The following is a 24,198-nucleotide window of genomic DNA, read 5'->3' as shown; positions in this document are numbered from 1 at the left end:
GTTAAACTGCATGACAAATAAAGACTTCTAGTTCTATCTAACAATTATTATTATTATATTATTATTAAGATTTTCCAGTGTCAAAAGCTGCAACTACTACTCCTGTAACTCCTGCCCATAGGCCTACATGGGGCGGTAGTGAGTATCACAGCTCTGATCATGAAGAGGAATGTGTCACAACTGCGCAAACAGTGAGCAAGGAAGCTGGTTCTTGTAGTCCATGCAGACGGTATTGACACAAACGTGTTGAAATTCTGCATGCCAATTTCAATGTGGTTGGATATGGCTTGACTAAACGATTTATAGCAAATCCCTTTATAACTGTCACCCTGGACCAATAGGTAAAATAGCTTATGTATTTTAAGTAATGTGCCATTTACAGGACTTCTGAAATAGAAGTGATTTACAGTAGATAACTGTGCTCCTTTGAAAAAGCACAGCATAGTAACTATATAGTAAGGTATACTCCTTTTCATATAAGCGAGTGCACTTTCACAAATAATATTTGTGTTATTAAATTTTTTACCTTTAAGCACACGCAAGGAAAAGGAAATCCTAAAAATGTCCTAAAATGCATTGCCTGCAGATTGAGACTGCCCCCTCCTATCATTCTAGATTTGTAAAATAACTATCCAGGAAAAATTAAGTATTTTAGAGTATATTAGACTGAAAAGTGTATTTTCAGTCAAATTTCAATTGTGAGTTGACATAATCAGACTGAAAATACAGTATGTTCAGTTTTTGATTGATTGATTGAAAAGTTTATTAACAGATTGCAGAATGGGTACAGTACAGTACAGCTCAATACATACAATTGTTAAGAGGATGCAGACCTGAGAAAGACTTTCGTCTTGTTTCCATCAGGGTCCCCCATTTTCAATTCATCATATGACACACATGACATACAGATAGACAGTACTGCTACATCTATACATTTATGACATACCAGATTTTCAAATACAGTACTGTTTGTGATACTAAAAAAATCCAGAAGAAGAGTATATACATTTGACATAGAAACTGTGCATTGGGGGAGGTTGGGTAGGTGGGGTGGGGCTGTACATTGGAGGTGGGGGGGGGGTTGGGTAGGGGGGGGGGGGGGGCACTGTACATTGGAATACTGACATACATTTGACATGGAAACTGTACATTGGAGGATAGGTGGGGTGGGGCTGTACATTGGAATACTGACAAAGCCATGCTTGGTCTTTATTGTACAAATGGGTTAGGACATTTGTAGGGGCCAGTTTTGAATTGCAGTCTCCCGTAGGTGTTCTTTGAGAGTGTTTTTGAAGGTGGGTAGTGATTTACATTCCTTTACAGCTTTGGGTAGGGCGTTCCACATTGTTGTGGCATAATTGCGAAACGTGTTTAGTCCCTTGTTTGAGCCGAATCTGGGTTTTACATGATTTGTGGAGCTCCCTCTGGTGTTGTGATCGTGGTATTCACTGACCTTTGGGAAGTATTTTGACATGTACATGGGTACCTTGGTCGTGTAGTGTATCTTGTAGACCAGGCCCATTGCAAGTTGCTTCACTGATTCTGAAACCACTGCTCCATTAATCATTGACCCATTTGTTTCTGCAATCCCTTCCTATCTTCATCTAAGGGCAATGGTCAAGGTGTACTGAGAGGTGTACTGCCAGGTGACAGAGAAGGCAGCTTGCCCTATCAGCACATGTGCTTCAGAAGTGTCTGCTTATCCTCACAATTTAGTCTAGATAGGGCACACTTTAGAGAAGATTAAAAGGTTGATTTTCAACCTTAATCCTCTCGTTCCGTTGTGAGGAGGACACGTGATGTTCGGACGTGTAACCCGCCAACACGTTCTGTGTCTCGAGGGCTCAGCAGCATCGACACCCCCTGAGAAATTCCTCCGGGTGACATCACAGAGAGGAGAGCAGACCTCTAAGCAAACTGCAAACACTATTTCCTCAACTTTCCTTGGGTTGAAAATAGTTGAGGAAATAGTGTCTGCAGTTCGCTAGAGGTCTTCTCTCCTCTCTGTGTTGTCACCCGGAGGAATCCTTTGGGGTGCAGATGTGGCTGAGCTCTCTCTCTCTCTCTCTCTCTCTCGAGACACAGAACATGCGGCAGGTTACATGTCTGACTGGCTATATCAAGGCTCATTTAGGATCTTCAGAGCTACAAGATGGACTACCGACCATGACCGGAAAAGACCCCCCACCAATTTGCAGACCGGCAAAATAGATCCACAGCCGATGCAATAGCGCTCTCTACCACCTGGAGGGAAAGGACTCGTGTGGGAATGCTGTTCGTTGACTACAGCTCAGCATTCAACACCATAGTCCCAGTCAGACTCGACACAAAACTGAGGAACCTAGGAATCGACCCCAAGCTGTGCAGCTGGTTTCTAGACTTCCTGTCAGACCACTGTCAGGTCCCAACACCTCAGCCCTTCTAGATTGACAACCTAGCACAATAGTGCAGGGTGAACAACCTTGTGGACTATACGTCAAGTCACGTCACGTCACGTCACGTCACGTCACGTCACGTCACGTCACGTCACGTCAAGTCAAGTCAAGTCAAGTCAAGTCAAGTCAAGAGTTTTATTTGTCACGGCATACAAGTATACAATGAAATGCTGGTGGTCTTGCCCGCAACGATGTGCATAATACAATGGTAATAACATATAATAGAATCCAATAGAACGACATTGTGCAATAAAACAAGTAAACAGAGTAGGGCATATCGGTATATGTACATGCTATTTACAGAGCATGCTAGGTCCTGTGGTAGTGCAATACACTGTTAGCTACGGATGAGGGGGAGAAAGGCTGGACCCCATCAACATCAACGTGTCTGCTGTGGAGAGTTAGCAGCTTCAAGTTCCTCTGTGTCCACATCACCGAAGATCTCACCTGGGACGTGCACACCGGCCAGGTGGAGAAGAAAGCACGTCTTTCACCTCAGGTGGCTGAAGAAATTCAGTCAGCATCACCACCTGATATGTAAACTGCTCTGCCCTCAACCGCAAAGCACTAGTCGTGCGAACGGCCCATAACATCTGCGGTTGCGAGCTTCCCTCCATCCAGGACATATACAACAGACACCTGCAGGATTATTAAGGACCACAGCCACAAACTGTTTCAGACATATGAACAAACACCAACAACCGGCCTGTGAACTGAGGGAAACTATTTTATTGCCGTCCTTGCTACTGATTTGCAATGCACACACCAGATTACACTTGTAAATGGTTGCTATCCTCTTTTTGGTATCGTATGCACAATGCCGCCAACAAATTTATGTTGCCAATTTAAAGTCTTTGAATAATTCTTTTTTTAGACTCATTTTTGCACCACTTGTTCTGCTGCTAGGCGAGGAGCCAAGAAACTAAATAGCACTCCTCTACACTGTAAAAGGGACATGACAAAATAAACTTCAAACACTGTGGCCAGGACATAGCTATTGCAAAGCTAACTTGTAGGCCTGCTAGCATTAGCTAACAAGTGTAGCCACCTACTTTCACATTGATGCCACCAAATGGCTGCTCCCACGTAATTGCGCTGTGGATCTGGACTGTTTTGTGCCTCATTCATTCAAGAGAAAATTGCACACCTTCTACCAAAATGAGCATTGATACTGTGGATCTTTGTACATACCTTTCAGTCATTTAAACTTTGTGCAACTTTTTATTTATTTATTTAATTATTATTATTATTATTAATCTTTCAAGCCTCCTAATAAACATCCAACTTTAAAATCCCTGTTGCGCCCTTAACTTGTGGCACTTGATGTGGCACGGTGGTGTAGTGGTTAACACTGTCGCCTCACAGCAAGAAGGTCCAGGGTTCGATTCCCGCTTGGGGACCAGGTTTCCATGATGCCAGGTACCCAGGTGGGGTATCTCCCAGGCCTTTCTGTGTGGAGTTTGCATGTTCTCCCCGTGCTCGCAAGGGTTTCCCCCCCGATAAGATAAACCCAATGGAAAAACATGCACAACAACAGATCGCTAACGCTGTGGCGTCCTTGACGAAGACGGACAGGAGCACTTGGATTGGTCCCCTGGCGCGGCTCACGTTGACGCCTGTCTGCTCCTGGCTGCCCTTGGGGGGGAAGGACGACGGGATGGGTTAATCGCAGAGACGAATCGCATCAGCGATCCTAAAGAGACAATGCATGCGTGTGTGTTCCGGTGTGTGTGCTAAACTAACCGCTGTGTGTACCGCTAAAACATTGAGTGTCGTTGCATGCCGAATAAAGACCTCTGCAACAGGTCCTGCATTATTATTATTTATTAACTTACTTTTAATTTGCCGAGGACATATGTACTGCGAGTCTGCGTTGAGGTTGGCACATTTCTGAGAGGATAGTAGCAACCGTTAAGAGACTTGAAGTTATCACGTAGGGTAGCAAAAATGACCTCAAACCACAGGATGTAATTTATTGTATTTGACAGGCAGCATTTACAATCACTTTACAACCTGTTACCATATCTCAGTACTACTGCACTAACAAAGCACCTGAAATTAGTCCCAATTTGTTGATAAACTGTAGATCAACAGCCCTTCAGGTTGTCTCATAGATATATAAATCCTAAAAAGACAGTTGTTAATTTGAGACATTAAAATGTTGGTTATTTTAATAGCACAATTACAGCACCACAATAAATATCACAGATATAGAGTATCAAACCAGCTATATTAGTAATCCTGACCACTAATAATCTATTACAATTACATCACAAACAACATAGTAAGGTTTATCTGTTTATTCGTCAAGGGCTTTGAGAAATTTCTCATAGGCAGCTTCATCCATGAGACTATCAAGTTCTGCAGGATTGTCAATTGTCATCTTGATTAGCCACCCTGCAACATAAGGAGGGGGGGGGGGGGGGTTATTAACAAGACCAAGTGAGAAACAACTTAATTTATTTGTGTTGTGAGACATAATTTTGTTAAGTGGCAACATTTTGAAAATGTCCTAGCAAGTTTCCTTGTCACATCTGTTCAAATCTGCTCATAATTCATTCTATGTCTACGTTTATTTAAAGGGTCAGATACTGATCTTGCACTTTGCACTTTGGTGAATAATAGTCACGACAGCTGAAACCCACCACATTTTCCACCTTCAACTAAAAACACACTTCTTCAATAAATATCTGAATTTAAAAAGATATGTTACTATGCTATGCTACTATTTATTATGCCTATACAACTACTGACTATGCTAATATGTCTATACTATACTATTATGCACTCAAGAGTATAGCACAAAAATCTGACGCTGCTAGACAAACAATACCACTTACTGTACCCTTAACACAATGGCGCCCAAGGACGGATATATCCGTGTTTCGAATCCATGCTTAAAGGACCTTAGGACGGATATATCCGTGGCAAGTTGTTTTGGCTTTTATTCCATTTTAATAACCTATTCAAGGTCGCCGAGCTGCACTGCAGATGTACCCTACTCTTTGAATTCGAGAAAGTGCATTACCGGCCAGATCCTCTTAGGGGCGCTATCGCGATAATGCAGTGTTCCCTGTGGCCGAAGTTGTCTTTTTTTTTTTATATCTCTAATGTAGTTTTCTACTCACCTGAAGTGATAGCTATTGTCTGTTGCACGGAATACGTTTTGGATCGCGGATTTCAGTGTGCAGTAAGGGGATTTATCATCAGCCAATGGACATATCGATCTACCAGATGGCGATCAATAACTGGGAAATGGTCTTTTTCACGTAAATTACAGCCCGATCAGGCCTTGTTATGATACTCAACCAGCCGATCAGCCTATGTGGCTACTTAGACGAACACGGTTATTGGTAATCAATAATAAGAAACGACGTCCCCCGCCCGCCCCCTTTCATGCATACATGCTTGAGGATCGTACCGATCATATGCAGTTTGAGTTTAAACTGTAGCTTCTGTATAATGGAAATGCCATTGGATATAACGTTAGTAGCTATTAGCCCTTTATCTAGCCTTCCAGGAAATATCCTAGCCGGAATCCCTTATAACGCTTATATTCACGGCGCTATAAAATGAGAACGTATTGATGATTTTTTTTTTTTAAGCCATTTTGAAGGGACGGTTTATGGTCTCAATTGACAATGAGAATGGACAGATAGCAATACTATAAAGTATAGATTTAGCTCTACAAACAGCCCCAAGTCTGATGCTGGTCGTCTAGAGTGATATTAGACTCATCCCAGTGGCCGCCAATGTGTTAAGGCTTAGATGCACCCCTCCTGCTGACTTATTGTACACAATTTGTAAGTGGCTTTGGATAAAAGCGTCAGCTATCTAAATGTAAAAGTTTTCACGAGATCCTTACCCTCCTCATAGCAAGCTTTATTGACGAGCCCAGGGTTTTCTGCCAGCTCTATGTTGATCTCAGTCACTTCCCCAGTCAGAGGAGAGTACAGCTCACTGGCGGCCTTCACGCTTTCCAAGGCACCAAACTCCTCTGCAACAAAAGCAAAAAGAGCGCACAACAACAATATTGTAAATTGTTGCTCATGGTTGGATTCAAACATATTTCATAAATAAAATGTCTGTCCCCAACTCTTACCCGCTATATCAAGTTTTTGTCCAACTTCAGGGAGTCCACAGTAGACCACGTCACCTAATGCTTCCTACAATAATACAACACTCATTAATGGGGTTTATTTCACCTTGTAGAGATCCAGACACTGCTACATAAAAAAAGTTAAATAATAATAAGTATAGGTAAAAGATTATTTGATTATTATTGTTTGATTTGAGGTTATGGCAAACAATATAAAAACATTTTCATTACCTGCTCAATAAAAGATATTCAATATTTTCATTAGCTGGGAGTCTTTGGTTTTGGCCGTAGGCTTCATCTGGTTAAGTTAAGCTATGGCTTGATTTATATATAAAATAAAATAAAGTAAAACTCAAATAATTTGGATTATTTAGTGGAGTTCGGAATCTGAAAATATATACACTGAGAATATACAATTTGTTTATAGATTCCACTGTACAAATCATCCAAGCAATGAACATATCCTCTACCAGTATGACCAGAGTGTGCATGGCAGTGGCACTGCGGGATGTAAGTAATGCCAATCCTGTGGGCTGCGAGATCTGTATGCAACTGATCAAATGGAGGCAAACAAATACTTTATTAGGATTTAAAGGCTTGAAACCAAATATTCATTCAAGAATGTTAATAGGATAGTTCTGATTTTTGGAACCCTAGCCCTATTTCCTACTTACTGATGATGTCGATTGATAGAATCCTTTCTCAGTACAATCCATGCTTTTCCTCACACTGTCTCCAGTCAGGTAGCCATAAACTAACTCACTCAAATATACTCACAAAGCACACAAACATAGGCGGCGGGTAATAAAGGCTATAGGGTAGGCTAGGCCTACCCAAATCGTTATGCTGGGAATCTTGAAATGTACCGTACTTTTCGCACTATAAGCCGCACCTGAATATAAGCCGCAGCAGCTAAATTGAATGATGTGTACATATATAAGCCGCACTGGACTATAAGCCGCAGGTGTTTTAATGTTTAATTACGTAATTAGCATTGGGACACAATACTGTCGGACAAATAACAAGAATTAACTCATTTACAAGTTGTATTAAGTTGAGCAAATAAGGGAACAGATAAATAACATTTCAATGCAGTCAAAAAAGCAATATTTAGATTTTTACATTTTCGGGTTTGGTCACGTCGAGTCACATATAAGCCGCACCGTTATATAAGCCGCAGGGTCGAAAAATGGGGAAAAAAGGTGCAGCTTATAGTCCGAAATGTACGGTATATATAATATATGTGCGCATGCTATTGTGTGTGTCTTGTGCTGCAGCCCGCTGGCCAAGGTGTCAACGACGAAGGTGTCAATCGGCTAGGTGGCAGCGTTTAACATTCCAAGCAGGCAGTAACCAATCACGCATAGTGTTGTGAAGGGCCAGATTAAAACTGAGAATCTACCTTTATTGTTTTATATACTTTGTATATTATTTATATATACACGGTATATCCCTTTACCTGCGTTCAAACCATAGTAATATTCACTTTCCTTATGAATAATGCCCCCCTGACGGCGGCGCCAGGCAGTCTCGCACTCAGACAGGTGCAATGGGCGAGTTTGGGGCAAGTCGGGACATGCCCTTGGCAGTGTATTGATTCAGGACCAAGCGGTTAGGTTTGGGACTAGAAAACCACTTAGGTGCGCACAGCAGCAGTTCGTCTAAACAAGCAGTGTGACAAGTTCGGTAACAGTGAAGTGAGCAGCAGTGCGTCTAACAGAGCGTTGAGAACATGTGCGAATAGAATAGTAAAGTGTCAGAGTTTAATGCAGTAACGTCAAGTTCGACCTAATCTAATGTGAAGTAAATAGTCGTTCATTTATTGTATATCGTGCAACCCAGTTCGTTCGTGTGTAGCATTGGACATGTGCACAGGAGAACCAGCGTCGGCGATTGCAGAACCATTACTGGTTGGATTATATTGATTTGGAACGTGTTACCCGGAGAAGAGCCTCGTTGATTTCCACTATCGTTTGGGATTCAACCTCGTGAGGATTACCACTCGGGCTGGCCTCGTGGACAGAGGCTGGCTAGCTGTCATCAGTGCTATCGAGCATTTGGATTACAATTATTGCTTTGCTGCTGATCGTTGGATTTACAAGGACCGACTCCTGTACGTGGAGTCTCTTTATTCTTCATTGAATCAGACTGAGTATCCGAACATTCCTCTACCCTCCAGGCCTTACACCCCGGAGGGAACCCATTGTCTCCAGGCGGTACCAGCGTTGCCTTCTATAGTTGCTATTATACAACCGGTGGCATCAACTTAGACCCATCGTAGGATTCCTGCTATTCTTAGTGACTCCTGCTATTGACTGACTTTACGCATATTCTTCGCCATACAAGCGCGACCCTAATTCTCATTCTGTAACCTAATGTTGCATAATAATAAAATACCCTCAAATACTATTTCATTGTCAATGCCGTGTTCTTGTGAGTGTTCACCATCTATATTTGATGTACTGTCTGGCCAGTAATTAAAGTACATAACTAGCAGTGGTTTAATCTATCACAATCTTTAATACAGTCAGGGTTTTGTAACCCCTCAGTTACAATTGGTCCTTCGAGCCGGAGGGTATCAGTGATATTTAATATAATATTAATATTAACATGGCCAGCGGTGGACACTCTCCAAACGGCTCCCCCAAGCTAGAACGCCCGCAGCGCAAACGTCAGCCACCTCCATATCTAGAGGACTTCGCTTTCGTTTTACCCCCTAGCTTATCTAAACGGACGTTAAATACGGATAAAACGGATAGTTTAAGCATGCCCACTCCTATCGACTTGGCGGCCCTGCCAGTAGAGACCCCAGTGGGTTCAAACGAAACTGACTTAGCTCACGGGGGGGACCAAGCGGGACATGACGTGACTATACCTCCAGACAGCGTCACCGGGATAGACCCCGGAGCGCTCCAGGATAAAGAAAGCGCTCCAGGGATAGACCCCGGTGCACAACCAACCCAAGAGCGCGTACCCGAGACAGCCCTCGGCGCGCAACCACGAGAAGAGTACCGCGCTCAAGAGATAGACCTCGGAGCACGCCAGGAGGACAGGTCTCCACCAAGCCCTGTCAGCGCCCGATCACCTCCACCAGTGTCATCCCCCAGCGAGGCTGACCAGAGACTGGCGCAAGCCTTGATCGCCACGCTGACAGCTTCAACCGAAAGAGACCGACTCCAGGGTGAGCGCGACCAACTCCAAGCACAGACACTTAGTGAGCGCGAACACTCTGCAGTGGAACGAGAGCGCCTCCAAGCGCAACAACAGAACGAACGAGAGCGCCTCCAGGCGCAACAACAGAACGAGCGAGAACGCATCCGACTAGAAGAGAGTCGCCTCCAGGCCGACACAGCGATGACCATCAGACTGGAAGAGAGGCGCCTCCAGGCTGAAGAAAACATTCAGCGCGCCGCCGCCCACGCGCAACGCGATGCACAGCGCGACACCGCCAATGCACAGCGCGAGATGGAAAGAGACCGGCTGCAGGCGCAGATGGTGGAGCAACTACTCCAGAGGGTGACCCCTCACTCCTCCACCCGGAGCTCCCGGAGATCATCACGACACGGGTCGAGGGCACCTTCCCCTCCCCGACAAATCTACACGGGACCCAGCCAGCAGGAAGAACCTGCCTACGTCGCCGAGCCCCCTCCGCAACCAGTCTACACGGGACCCAGCCAGCAGGAAGAACCTGCCTACGTCGCCGAGCCCCCTCCCCGACCAGTCTACACGGGACCCAGCCAGCAGGAAGAACCTGCCTACGTCGCAGAGCCCCCTCCCCGACCGGTCTCTACGAGACCCAGCCAACGGGAAGATCCCGCCTACGTCGCCGAGAAACTAACTAGAAGACTCCAGGACCTAGCGGAGGAAGAGGAGGGATATCAAGCCCACCAGCACGAACCTACTTTGGACCAGGAGGCCCAGTACAGCCCCGACCTCAGCCCCGAGTCACTGCGCTACAAACCCCCGACCCAATCCAGGGTTGAGTTTAATACACAGTCAGCAACGAGGAGCAGCACCTGGGGGCCCGGCCTCTGGTACCCACCCAGCACTAACCCACGACCACCCGTACGGGGAGACTCGCCCAGGAGGCCTCTCCCCCTACACTCATCGGTGTCCCAGCCATCCATGGCGTCTTACCTTGGAACACCGACGTTCCCAGACTTTACGCGCGAGGACAAAGCACAGTACACGGAATTACGCATGTGTTTGGAGACTATGATGTCCGATGTCCACGACGAGTCGTACAAATATGCCATCCTCCTCAAGCATCTCAAGGTGCCCAGAGCGCATAACATAGCGCTGGCACATTCCAACTCAAGCACCCCATACTCCGCAGCTCTGGTGGCCCTCGACGCGCGCTATGGACGCATATGGGATTACGTGATCCAAGACATACGAGAGATCGACCGCCTCCCCCCAGCCAAAGACAATAGAGCACTAGATGACCTCTCTATCAAGGTACAATCCCTCGTGGGGATGCTGGGGTCACAAAAGGAGAAGGGGAGACATGAACTGTATGCAAATTCTAACGTGGAGCGGATACTGGAGAAGCTCCCTCCAGCCCGTCAAGAGCGTTTTCGGCGGCAGAGAGACCACAGTGACCCCAACGGCCCAGAACCATCCCTCCTAGACTTAGCTGATTTCCTCGCCAGGGAGGTCAGCAGTCTACGATTGGACACATTCGTGTGGAGTGGCTCTGACCCTAGAGATGGACCGAGAAGGTTCAACGACAACCGCCGGTTCGTGACCGTGATGCACCAGGCCGAGGTTGTGTCACGGCACACGAGCCACAACCCCCACAAGGAGAAGTGGAAGGCTGTCTGTCAGTACTGTGACGGTGAACACCAGCTGTCACAGTGCGACGCCTTCAAAGACTTAACCACAGCCGAAATAGGTCAGTGGCTTAAGGACAAACGCCGCTGCTTCCGCTGCGCGCGCGGCCACATGGCAGCCGACTGCCGCCTGAAGAAAAGATGCGGCAAGTGTGATGGCGCCCACCTAGATGTCCTGCATGAGACCAACCAGCGTTCGCCAGGAAACCAAAGTAGGCCCGTCACGGTGATGTACCATGCCGAGGCGGTGTCACCACAGACCAGTCCTGAACCCCCCCCCTGGTGTCCTGACTGTTGCAGCAGACACTGGGAGTCACGGTGCTACTCGTACTACGACGAGTCGGCGTCACCACAGACAGGTCACAACCCCCCGGCCAAAGAGGTATGGAAGATCGCCTGTACGTACTGCCGCAGAGGACACTGGCTGGACCAGTGCGACGTGTTCCCGAAACTGACCATCGCCGAAATGGAGCAGTGGATTGCGTCTGACCCCCCAGAAGCCGGTCACCGCCGATTCCTGTGCGAGGATAACATGCGAAGACTAGCCCGACAAGGCAACCGACCAACAGGAGTGCTCCACATAGACCCCAAGTACAGCGGGAGCCCCCGAGTGCTCATCAAAGTGGTCAGAGTGCTCCTGAGCTACGAGGACAAGGTCCTGGACACTTACGCCGTCCTTGACGATGGGTCTGAAAAGACTCTCCTCCTCGCTTCCGCCGCAGCCCAGTTGGGCCTGCGGGGTGCCAAAGAAACAATGACAATCCGCACTACTCAGAGAGACCTGAAAACCATAAAGGGCAAGAACGTCTCATTCACAATAGCAGCGGTCGGGCAGCCCGAGAAGCGGTACAGCATCACTAAGGCATTTACAGGCCGTGACATAGGCCTGTCAAGCTACAACTACCCCATCCCACAGCTGATGGCGAAGTACGCGCACCTACGCAGACTACCTATACCGCTCATCGACGGCGCCACACCGACCCTTCTCATAGGCTCCGACCACACGGACCTCATTGTCCCAATCGAGGCGGCCCACATTGGACCCAAAGGATGCCCAGTCGCGGTTCAGACCCGACTGGGGTGGACGCTCCAGGGCCCCCTCTACGGACTCGCCAGCCAACCCACGTCTACACGCTGCCTGCACACAAAGGTGAGCGACACAGGCCACTCTCTCGTACCGCCCGTTGAGAGGCTATTGACATTAGACGAGAAGCCTGTGAGAGAACCGTGGGCTCAAGAAGAGGGAGTTCCGAACTCCACCCCCCTCAGCTGCACGCCAAGCGAAGTAGCTGACCTCGAACCCAGCACCCCAAGCTACCTCTTGATGGGGCGGCCGGAACCGGCCCCTCCTCAGACGAGGTGCAGACCGAACAAGAGGAACAGACGGAGGATGTGGAGACACAGCCAAGCACAGATCAACCAGTCTCGGGCCCACTTCCTCCTAAGCGACCTACCATCCCTTCCAGCCCGTCAGAAGCGGGTCAAGGACAGGGACAACCTGAAGGTGGACACAGTCGTTATGATCATGGACCAGTCACTACCCCGAGCTGCGTGGCCGGCCGGCCGCGTAAGCAAAGTGATCACTGGTGCCGACGGGAAGGTCAGAGCGGCAGAAGTTATTGTCCAAGGGCGGACTTACACCCGACCCGTGGCGAGGCTGATAGAGTTGCCAGAGCTCCCTGACTCCCCTGATGACGATCATGACCCACTGACTTTGTAGATTGCCCTACTCCTCACAACAGATATTGAGCAGTTGACTGGACTATTAATCTGTCTCCCTTAACTAATTAGGTGCGGACTAATTAGGAGGCGGCTGTTGTGAAGGGCCAGATTAAAACTGAGAATCTACCTTTATTGTTTTATATACTTTGTATATTATTTATATATACACGGTATATCCCTTTACCTGCGTTCAAACCATAGTAATATTCACTTTCCTTATGAATAATGCCCCCCTGACGGCGGCGCCAGGCAGTCTCGCACTCAGACAGGTGCAATGGGCGAGTTTGGGGCAAGTCGGGACATGCCCTTGGCAGTGTATTGATTCAGGACCAAGCGGTTAGGTTTGGGACTAGAAAACCACTTAAGTATATATGCTGGCGCAGGTGCGCACAGCAGCAGTTCGTCTAAACAAGCAGTGTGACAAGTTCGGTAACAGTGAAGTGAGCAGCAGTGCGTCTAACAGAGCGTTGAGAACATGTGCGAATAGAATAGTAAAGTGTCAGAGTTTAATGCAGTAACGTCAAGTTCGACCTAATCTAATGTGAAGTAAATAGTCGTTCATTGGACATGTGCACAGGAGAACCAGCGTTGGCGATTGCAGAACCATTACTGGTTGGATTATATTGATTTGGAACGTGTTACCCGGAGAAGAGCCTCGTTGATTTCCACTATCGTTTGGGATTCAACCTTGTGAGGATTACCACTCGGGCTGGCCTCGTGGACAGAGGCTGGCTAGCTGTCATCAGTGCCATCGAGCATTTGGATTACAATTATTGCTTTGCTGCTGATCGTTGGATTTACAAGGACCGACTCCTGTACATGGAGTCTCTTTATTCTTCATTGAATCAGACTGAGTATCCGAACATTCCTCTACCCTCCAGGCCTTACACCCCGGAGGGAACCCATTGTCTCCAGGCGGTACCAGCGTTGCCTTCTATAGTTGCTATTATACAACCGGTGGCATCAACTTAGACCCATCGTAGGATTCCTGCTATTCTTAGTGACTCCTGCTATTGACTGACTTTACGCATATTCTTCGCCATACAAGCGCGACCCTAATTCTCATTCTGTAACCTAATGTTGCATAATAATAAAATACCCTCAAATACTATTTCATTGTCAATGCCGTGTTCTTGTGAGTGTTCACCATCTATATTTGATGTACTGTCTGGCCAGTAATTAAAGTACATAACTAGCAGTGGTTTAATCTATCACAATCTTTAATACAGTCAGGGTTTTGTAACCCCTCAGTTACACATAGGCTCAGGTTAAATAATGTAGCCAATCACATCATTCACATGATCACCCTGATCCCGCAGGCCGCACTAGGGCTGACCTTCAAAGCTTTTTTTGGCAATCAAAGCTTCGGGGCCAAGCTTTTTAATTCATGGCCTTCATGTTGTGGGACTTGTACAGCACTTTGGTAAACTTTGTTGTTTTTAAATGTGCTCTATAAATAAAGTGGATTGGATTAATTAATTAAGTAGCCCCTTTCGTGACTGTGACGCAGCCAACACGGCTGTGTGATTTAATTCAAGGTGGATCGCTGTTGTCGTTTGAACAACTTCAGATTTCATGGGAACTACCAATCCCCCAAATCAAGAATGTTTAAGATGAATGAAGTAAGATTTTGATTATTTGAAATATGGCCTGTGTAGACTAAACTATGCACAGAATTATGTCAGTCTACAAGGTCCGGATTCTACATGGTCCGGCAATGTAGACCTTGTAGACTCCACTACAGACCAATTATCAGTGAATGTTCATGCATTTTTAAGAAGGGCTACTTCCACAAAAAAACAAAGAACTCACCAAAACATCTCAGTAGCACCTTATCTAAATGTTCTATTTCATATATGGAGATTCATATTTATTTATGTATTGCATGCATTTCTACATTTTATTTCCTATTTTGTTTATTCATCCCAGTATCTTTCTTTCTTATGTGTGGAATTCTACAAGGCATGTAGGTGTATATGTGTTTGAGGATGATATCCTTCAAACAGGCAATAGTGATGATATAATTTGGGCAGTGCTGAGCTGGGTTACTTTCCTCCAGTGTATTTGTCCCCTGGCCCCACCCAATGGCCCCATACACACACACACACACACACACACACACACACACACACAAATCGAAGTTTAAAAAAAATATATATATATATATATATATTTTTTTTAACTTCGATTATTTTTTTTATGTTCGAAGCTTGTGCCATCGAACGAAGCTTCGAAGCTTCGAAGTATTTAAGACAGCCCTAGGCCGCAGTAAAGCAAACATCTGCGTTCCGAATTTCCACCCGCCAATCGCTTTGTAGCGAACACCAGCGCGCTATTTTGAGTCAAATTTCAAAAAGCGAAATGGATATACAGTCTTTTTCCAAGGCATATAAACAAAGTAATTTAGAAGCTGCACCGGGCTGCACCTGGGCATAACTACAGATCACCTGAGGCTGTATGTTGCTTTATCTTGGCATACAAGGGCTTGCTCCTAAGAGGACATGATGAGAGTCCGAGTTCATCAAATCGTGGAAACTTTTTAGAGCTACTGTATGTACATTGTTTTCAAAGCATGATGAGATCCAAATGATGAAAAACGTTCCCTTCATTGCTGTCAGCACCGCAACTTGTGATTCAAGTTGTGAACGGTCTTTCTCAGCAATGAGAAAACTGGCTAAGAACAACAATGCACCAGGAGAGACAGACGAAACGTGGCATTTTGCTGCATTAAGGTAAGACAATGGTTAATCTATTATTGGATGCCTTCATTTGAACACTTAATTTGCACTATATATTAGATGAGTGGGGCTCGCCTCGCATAGCCTAGTGGGTGTGTGTATTGACAAAAAAGGAAAAATTGTGCACGCACCCCACGATATTGCCTCCCCTAATGTTCGGCTCACCCGCCGCCTATGCACACAAAGTAGATATCATGTAATCATCATTGGTAACTCAGGAACAGTTTCTTTCCCTCAGCCGTCATCTCCCTGAACCCCCCCCCATACCATATAAACTCTGAACTCCATTGCCTATAGCTTACACTAGGTTCTGTTACCCATACTGTACACATATTTTACTCTGCCTATACTCAATTTATACCTACCTACTGCTTTCACTGTCAACAAATGCCCTGCCTACACTGTAATCATAGTAATCATATCCATATAAGTTTGTATGATAGCATGTACAATAGTGCTGTATATATAAATGTATATATTTACAGCATATATATATATATATATATATATATATATATACATATCTGTCTGAATATACCTGCATATAATCCTTCTGTATACCTGCTTATACACATGCATATAACCCATATAACTCTGTATGATAGTGTACAATAATGCTGTATATACCGTATATATCATATATACTTACCGTATATACAGTATATATATATCCACATCTGTCTGTATATACCTGCATATAAGCATTTTTACATATCTGTAGATATCCCTACCTACTCTTACTAGTGACGCTGCTGGCCAGTATGACTTACTACCATAGTGTCTTAATACCTGTATCACAACTCTGTACATACATCTGATTAGCACTATTATTCAGTAGTACTAATTTATATATTTTATACCCAGTTTAATCACCTGAACATTGTACACTTTATTGTTACATTTGCACTCTGGTTGGATGCAACACTTATTTTCGTTGTACTGTACTTATGCTGCATGATGACAATACATTTGTATCTAATCTAAGTAGCAAACAGGACTAGGATTCCAAAATCAGAGCTATCCCTTTAACCCCTTGAGTCCTAAGGTTTTTTCCAGGGGGTTCAAAACTCAAGGTCAAGGTCATAAGTAGGTACCGATATATACGTGCCATACACCATTGGAAAGCTGGGACACTAAGTAATCATTTGAGATGCAGATCAACACTATTATGTCAATGTTTCTGTCTATGTACTATTAAAACATTATCTCACCTATATTATCAAGTTATATTGTGAATATTCTGAGTGTATATAGGCTTGTGACATTATATCTATGCCTAATGATAGCCATTCCCATGCTCAATTATGTCTCATAAGCTGTTGCAACAGTTTTTGGGTTGGTACAATTATTTACGGATTCTATGCTAAATGTAACAATTTTTTACCACTAGATAATTTAAAAGATAGGGTCAATAATTCCTTCAAAATACCACATTAAGACATCAAAATCTGGAAGAAACACCTTAGAATAATTCATGCTGTGATTTGGTATCAAAAAGCTTTCACATCTGGAGATTTCTGAAAGAATTGCGGTGAATGGATGGCGAGCACTTCTGTTCTGAAAATGCCTCAGAAACCCCCCCTTATTGTCAATGTACCTAGGTAAACCGATGTGCTCTGAATGGGTCTCTAGTTTGTGGCTGTACAGTTTCAGCCACTGCATGGCTTTGACCCGAACTGCATGAGACTAACATAGATTGGCCATGGCTGTAAACTAGGGCTGGGCGATATGGCCTAAATATGATATCACGATATTTTCTGACCTTTCGGCGATACACGATACGCATCACGATGTTTTTCTTTTTTTCCCCAAACAATTCATTATGAGGCTTACCAAGACAGTATTTGAGTTTGCAAGCTAACATTAAAGACAAAATAAAATACCCATGCATTTAGCATTTTTATATTATATATTAGATTTAGATTATTGGATTATTAGATTATATATTGCATATATTTAGCAATGAGATATTATATGATTTAGATATGAAATATGATGAATTGAAAATGGGGGACCCTGATGTAAACAAGACGAAAGTCTTTCTCTGGTCTGCATCCTCCAGTCCACTGTTGACTGTTGTTGTATTGAGCTGTACTGTATTGTACCCATGCTGCAATCTGTTAATAACGTTCTCATTCATTCAGTCGGCAAACAGAATCATTTTGATTGACAGTCGCGTCTGCCAATTACGTCACATCGCTTGCACCCGCCCTGCTGTTCTTAGCACCAATCGGCAAGCGCGTATTAATTTTTTACTTCCGCCATTCGAGAGCTCAATGACAATAACAATGGCAGCGGTAGCTCGCCGCGGCCGACGTTTAGCTTTTAGCTCCGCAGAAGGACTAAACGACTGGAGGCATAATGATTTTACTGCAACGGATGTTATAATAAAAGCCTTTCCATACATCTGTCTGATTGAAAACTTTATTAACAGACCGCAGAATGGGCACAACTGAGTGAGCACGGGCTGAGATATGAACGTCGACTAACGCTTGCTATATCTAGGTCGACCTCGGTCGTTGCTATGTAAATGGCTTCTCCTACCATTGTTATGCCGACGATACTCAACTCTTCCTCTCCTTCCCTCCCTCAGATATCCACGTCTCTGTGCGGATCTCGGCCTGTCTGTCCGACATCTCAGCCTGGATGACGTCCAACCACCTCAAACTGAACCTAAGCAAAACAGAATTGCTCCACCTGCCGGCCAAATCCTCCCCCCTAACCGACCTTTCAATCACAGTCGAGAATGCAGCTGTGACTGCGTCCCCGACCGCCAAGAACCTTGGTGTTGTCCTCGACGACCAGTTGAACTTCTCTGCTCACATCGCAGCAACGACCAGAACCTGCCGATTCCTCCTGAGCAACGTCAGAAGGATACGCCCCTTCCTGACAAAAGAAGCCACCCAACTCCTCGTCCAATCAACAGTCATCTCCCGCCTCGACTACTGCAATGCACTGCTCGCTGGCCTCCCGGCCACTGCCACTAAGCCTCTTCAACTCATTCAGAACGCAGCGGCCCGCCTGATCTCAAACCTACCGAAGTCGGCCCATGTCACCCCACTTCTTAGGGACCTGCACTGGCTCCCCATTGCTGCACGAATCCGCTTCAAGGCCCTCGACCTAGCATACCGTGCGGCAAAGGGAACCGCTCCCGCCTACCTCCGGTCAATGGTCTCTAACTACACACCCTCAAGACCCCTACGCTCTGCATCTTCTGGCCGCCTCAGACCTACTCCTATCCAAGCTCCGGGAGGGTCATCAAAGAGAAGTCGCCTATTCTCAGTCCTTGCCCCACAATGGTGGAATGAACTACCCACCCCAGTTAGGACAGCCGAATCACGTCCAATCTTTCGCCGTCGACTAAAGACGCACTTCTTCAACCATTATCTGAATTAAAAAAAAAAAAAAAAAAAAAAAAATCTAACCCTAACTAACCGTACTGTCATGCACTTGTCCTAATAAACTAACCTACACTGTAGCACTCAACACTTTGATGAACATTGTTGCTCAGCTGATAGAGTTGTGCCCTTCCTGATGGCTTGTCGTACAGAACTTGTAAGTCGCTTTGGATAAAAGCGTCAGCTAAATGACTAAATGTAAATGTAAATGTAAATACGCTGATGTTATTGAAAGTGTAACTATATAACGTTAATGCCACAAAACGAATGCCTTTGTTATCATAAGTAGTAACTTTTGATGCAGTAGTGTGTGTGTGGGGCGGCGCTGTTCAAAAGTGTCAACGTGTGGACCAGATTGACGCGACACAAGCCTCTTGGTCAAAACATCACGATATCCACGATACGTTTAAAAAGTGTATCGTTAATGAACTGTACCCGATATTTATATAATATCGTCATATCGCCCAGCCCTACTGTAAAGGTGAGACTCTTAGGTGTCCATTGAGCCCATTTTCATTCAGATATCTTGAAAGGAGGTCAAGACATCGCTTAAAAATGGCCATTGCATTTATCCCTCCTCAAAATTTAGCCAGAATTTCAAACATTATTTACCCCCCTTCCCTACACGCTAGTAACATGGTTGGTATCTACATATTCCTCACAATATCTATCTCATATCTCAGTGCAGTTTGTAAATCTTAGGACAAGTGACATTTTGTTGTTGTTGTTTTGGCTCTGTACTCTAGCAAATGGAATGACTCGTGCAGACTTTCAGCTTTAATTTGAGGGTGTTAATAGGAATTGTAGCCCTTTTTACATACCGGTAGTCCTTTTATTGCATAGTCCCCCGTTTTAGGGGACCAAAAGTAATTGGTTAAATTAAAAGGGGAATGACACCCATTTTCAAAAGGACCACTCCAACATTTTGGGAAAGCCATCTTCCCCAGAGTCACCTTGTTCCTCAAGAAAATAGATCCAATCGTGTATCTGCTTCAAAAACGACATGTTACATGTAGACACAATGTGTAAATAAGACGGTTTAGGAGTTGTTGGAAGGTGTATTTCTTCACTTTTGATGGAGCTAGGCTAGCCACTGCCACCTGCTTCCAGTTATTGTGCTAAGCTAGGCTAGCGTGCAACCAGATCTCTCTCTGTACTGGGCTCACAGGGAGGAAATTGCCACCGCTCTTCTTGTCCGACTCTGGGGAAGATGGCAAATAAGTGAATTTCTCAAAATATCAGGAGTGTCCTTTAAGAATTCTCATGTTCTTCCTGTGCCCTGAACAGTCCAGTCGGCGACGTAACATGTCAAATCTGGGGCTGCTCCATAGGCAATGAATGGGGCTCTGACTTTATGAGGCCATTAAAACTTTGTGTGAGCTCTTACACCCAAATGAGGTTTATATCCTAGCATTGCTAGAAGGTCTGCACCAGAATTAAAACCTAAAATGAAGAGCTCAAAGCCCTAAAGGGAAAACATTTTATTCAATCGAGATGTGCTCTATCAAGAAACAGAATACTTTGTTATGTCTGATTATCAGTCTCCTCAGAACGATAGGATTCAGGTAAAAATTTGTCAAAATGTCCCTTTAAAATAATTATGATTTATCCAATTACTTTTGGTCTCCTAAAATGGGGGGGGGGGGAACTATGTATACAATATACGGAGAATTAGCTCAAATGGTAGAACGCTCGCGGGATCGATTTCCGCATTCTCCAATACACTTTCCTGAATTTCCCAAAGGGGATCAATAAAAGGAATATCTTATCTTACAAAGGGCTACTATTCCTACACGGCTTCACTCGATATGGATGTAAATGCCCTCAAGTTAAAGCTGAAAGTCTGCAATTTAACCACACAGTTATTGTTCCATTTCAAATCCAATGTTCTGGAGTACAGAGCCAAAACAACTAAACATAATTTCACCGTCCTAAGAGGTCATGGATTACACTGTAAATATTCATGTCTGGAAGAGGGCTTTCAGGTCAACATCGAAAGTGGGGGAAAAGGTCAGAACTGAAAGCATACTAACCAAAACAAAACATCATGAATATAATCAAGGATGCAGAAAATGTAATGTAAATGTAACACCCTATTCAGTGCTGACTTAATGCGGACTCAGGATGCCATATCGGGGCACATCAGAACTACAGTACAGTCTGGCCAACAAACTTGCAATGCCGCTCCTCTGTCTATGTGGAAAATGTAGCCTTTGGCCCGGCACTCAAAAATACAAAATAAAGCGGATATCAGACACCAGATCAGTCTCTGCAGCTTCACAAGATTTTCTTGTTGAGGACATTTTGAAAACATGTCAAACATATTTACTATTTGAGCATATTTTGCCATTAAAACCAGGCTCTGTGAGGAAGTGTCTGTGTTTTGCTACCACACTGTGTGTTGGCACACAACTCCAGCCTGGCGTAGTAAAAGTAATCATCAATTGCCTCGAACAAGAAGGTCATAAAAAGAGTAGTCGGTCTCATTAAACTACAGCTCCCGTGGGCAAAGGGCAACTCTTTGAGGAGCACTTCCAAGAGAGAATGAAGGCATTGAGTGTATCACATATCTATTACCACAACAGTAAATGTTTCAACCGAGTGCGCCATAAATCAGTGATCAACAATGAATACAGACCCCACACAACCTACCTGAGCAAAACTGCTGATGCCAACCGTGCCCACTCCACCATCTACACATACCCACTCATGCTTTTCTGAGTATTTTAGGGCTGCAGAGAAAGAGTACAGAGGACGGAATTAGTAGATGGCAGATTAATTAGTGCATGCACCACTTTAATGACTGGTCTTGTCTACCCGACACTGTGGCCAAAATAAAGGGGAGAGGATACACAAAGCAACATTATCGATGTACAGTCTGATGATGACGAAATCATCTTCTAACAGGTGTTACTAAACATCCAATCAATCTCAGGGGTAGCTTTGAGCAGACCATCGAAACGGATCTTGGTTGTCGTTATGTCAGTAGTCACATGGACAAAAAATAGAGGTCAAGCTTAAAAAACTCTCCAAATGGCTCTTGCATTTAACCGACCAAAGAACACATGCACTATTGACCTGATCCCAAGAACAGGCTATTAGGCCTGCTTGTGTAACACACCTGCAACATCCTTTAGAAGACTGCAAAGTACAATTCCAAGATTCCTGATATAGTCCAACGCCTTTCAATTGTTGACGATTTGGAGAGGAATTTTATAGCAGTGATGCATGGTAACAAGGTTGGATAGGCTGCAGTTATGTGCTGCAGTTATGCATAATAACATGTTTCTATATCAATCACTAGTACAGTTTAAACTTATCTAATTGGAAAATCCATTCAGGAATGCATTGTTATTTCTACTTGTGATTAAGAAAAAATCACCACATTTGTAATGAAATGCAGTTTATTTCTTAAAACATTTGAAATCTATAATTATCACGTAAGAATAAGAACACCTTAAACTGTGAATATGTGTGTCAAATACATGCTGTCACATTTCCAATACCCAGGAGGGACAATGCTTCAACAGCTTCCAATGCTGGTATCAGATCATGCAGAAAAAATACAGGTTTGAACCAGATTGTGAACTGTGTGCAAGATGCTGAGGCTCGACTGGACTATCTGACTATAACAAGACTCAGTCAGTGGAGCATTGTGTCCTCGACGCTGAATGTCCCTGTTGGAAAGGCGTTTGCCTCTATAGAGAAGCTTGACAACGAATGGATTCTTGTCTTGTTTTGATGTTCTGAGAGCTAAATAAGTTCCTAAGAGTGTGTTGAAAATGTGAACATGATGAGGATTGTATTTGTGGCTATACGGCGGAAAATAAGGATGAATGCAGTTTGAAAAGGGTTGACTGGAAATATTCCGAATAGTGCTGCTGTCCATGTTGAGGTGTCAGGGAAGCCTTTATTACAACTCGTCCTGCTGGATGACGACCGGGATCATGCGGGACTCTGCTGCTCTAATGAGCGACGCCGACACGGCCGGGCACGAGACAGCGGGGGCCAGTTTTTTAACAAGCCATAATTTGTTCTCTAAGGCCTGCTATACTTATTGTAGTAACCATTTTGAATTGAGGATTAGTAAGTACATATCTTTCAAATGATCATTTAAACAATGCTACACAGAAGTTAATATTTTGGAGGTTAAATAGTTTGGGCTTTAGTTGACCAAACTTACCCCCACAGGGCAGTAGTCCAAAACGAATGACAACAAAGTGACAGTGTGGCTTGTAAATTCCATTTCGCTGTGCTATTCTGCGTTGTTGCCAATAGTCCAAATGTAACCGTGGGAAACCACTGCAGGCTGGAATGTGTGGCCAGTCTGCATGTATATATAAGAGACATCATGGCTACATTTGGGGCAACATTGTAACAATTTATTTTACCTGTGGACAGTTGTGAAGTTGTACCCAGTGTTCGTGAAATGTCGGTCCTCCATAACAGTCGAGTTGCTGTGCTCTGTGCTATCTGTGAGAGCTGCGGCGGTTTCGGGGGAAAGTTTGCAGAAAGGCATCGGAGCGCTCCTCTCATCGCCATCTTCACTGAGTGTCGAGCGAACAGATCTACGTGCACTTGACTGTCTGCGGCGCGACCGCGCACCATCCCCCTGTGCGCGCTCCCGTCAGAAAGTAAAACCAGCACAGTGGAAGTTGGGTCACGAGAGACCGAGGGAGCTCTCTGCCAAATGCGAGGTATTGTCAGACTGACGTGACGTTATATTAGTCAACTGTTATAGTCACAAGTTAACTCACAATCCTTCTTATGTTCCTGGTCTTTGATGTTGACGTTTGTTTCAACAATGTGACAGCTTCGCGGAGAGAGCGACAAAGAAAGAAAGAGGGAGAAGGTTGAATAAAAAATGTCAGGGTAAAATTCTTCAAATCAGCGATGCCGCTCACAAACGATCACAAGACCTTGGAATATGTTCAAATTCCTGCTTGTGAAGGTACATATTCCTTCCTGTTAAAC

General features: G+C 44.6%; 1 protein-coding gene across 1 annotated transcript; it reads right to left on the bottom strand.

Annotated features, from left to right (window-relative positions):
- Positions 1-4,393: 4,393 nt before the first annotated feature.
- On the bottom strand, positions 4,394-23,782 carry gcshb (glycine cleavage system protein H (aminomethyl carrier), b). Its single transcript, XM_084337417.1, has 5 exons — positions 23,616-23,782; positions 21,877-21,956; positions 6,538-6,601; positions 6,301-6,432; positions 4,394-4,832 (listed from the first exon to the last, which is right to left on the bottom strand). The coding sequence occupies exons 1-5, from the start codon at positions 23,764-23,766 to the stop codon at positions 4,735-4,737; spliced, it is 525 nt and encodes a 174-aa protein (XP_084193543.1). The 5' UTR covers positions 23,767-23,782; the 3' UTR covers positions 4,394-4,734.
- Between the last annotated feature and the right edge of the window lie 416 nt (positions 23,783-24,198).

The sequence above is a fragment of the Notolepis coatsorum genome (genome assembly GCF_963971535.1).
Source record: "Notolepis coatsorum genome assembly, chromosome: 20".
Classification (NCBI taxonomy): domain Eukaryota; kingdom Metazoa; phylum Chordata; class Actinopteri; order Aulopiformes; family Paralepididae; genus Notolepis; species Notolepis coatsorum.
The sequence above is the reverse complement of the archived record's forward strand: the minus strand, read 5'-3'. Positions and strand labels throughout refer to the sequence as shown.

Excerpts from the sequence above, each read along its gene's own strand:
- gcshb (XM_084337417.1), bottom strand. The coding sequence starts at position 23,766 with ATGGCGATGAGAGGAGCGCTCCGATGCCTTTCTGCAAACTTTCCCCCG. Across the intron at positions 21,957-23,615 it reads AACTTCACAACTGTCCACAG|CCCTAAAATACTCAGAAAAG; the intron begins GTAAAATAAATT and ends CTTTCTCTGCAG. Across the intron at positions 6,433-6,537 it reads ACAAAAACTTGATATAGCGG|AGGAGTTTGGTGCCTTGGAA; the intron begins GTAAGAGTTGGG and ends CTTTTGTTGCAG.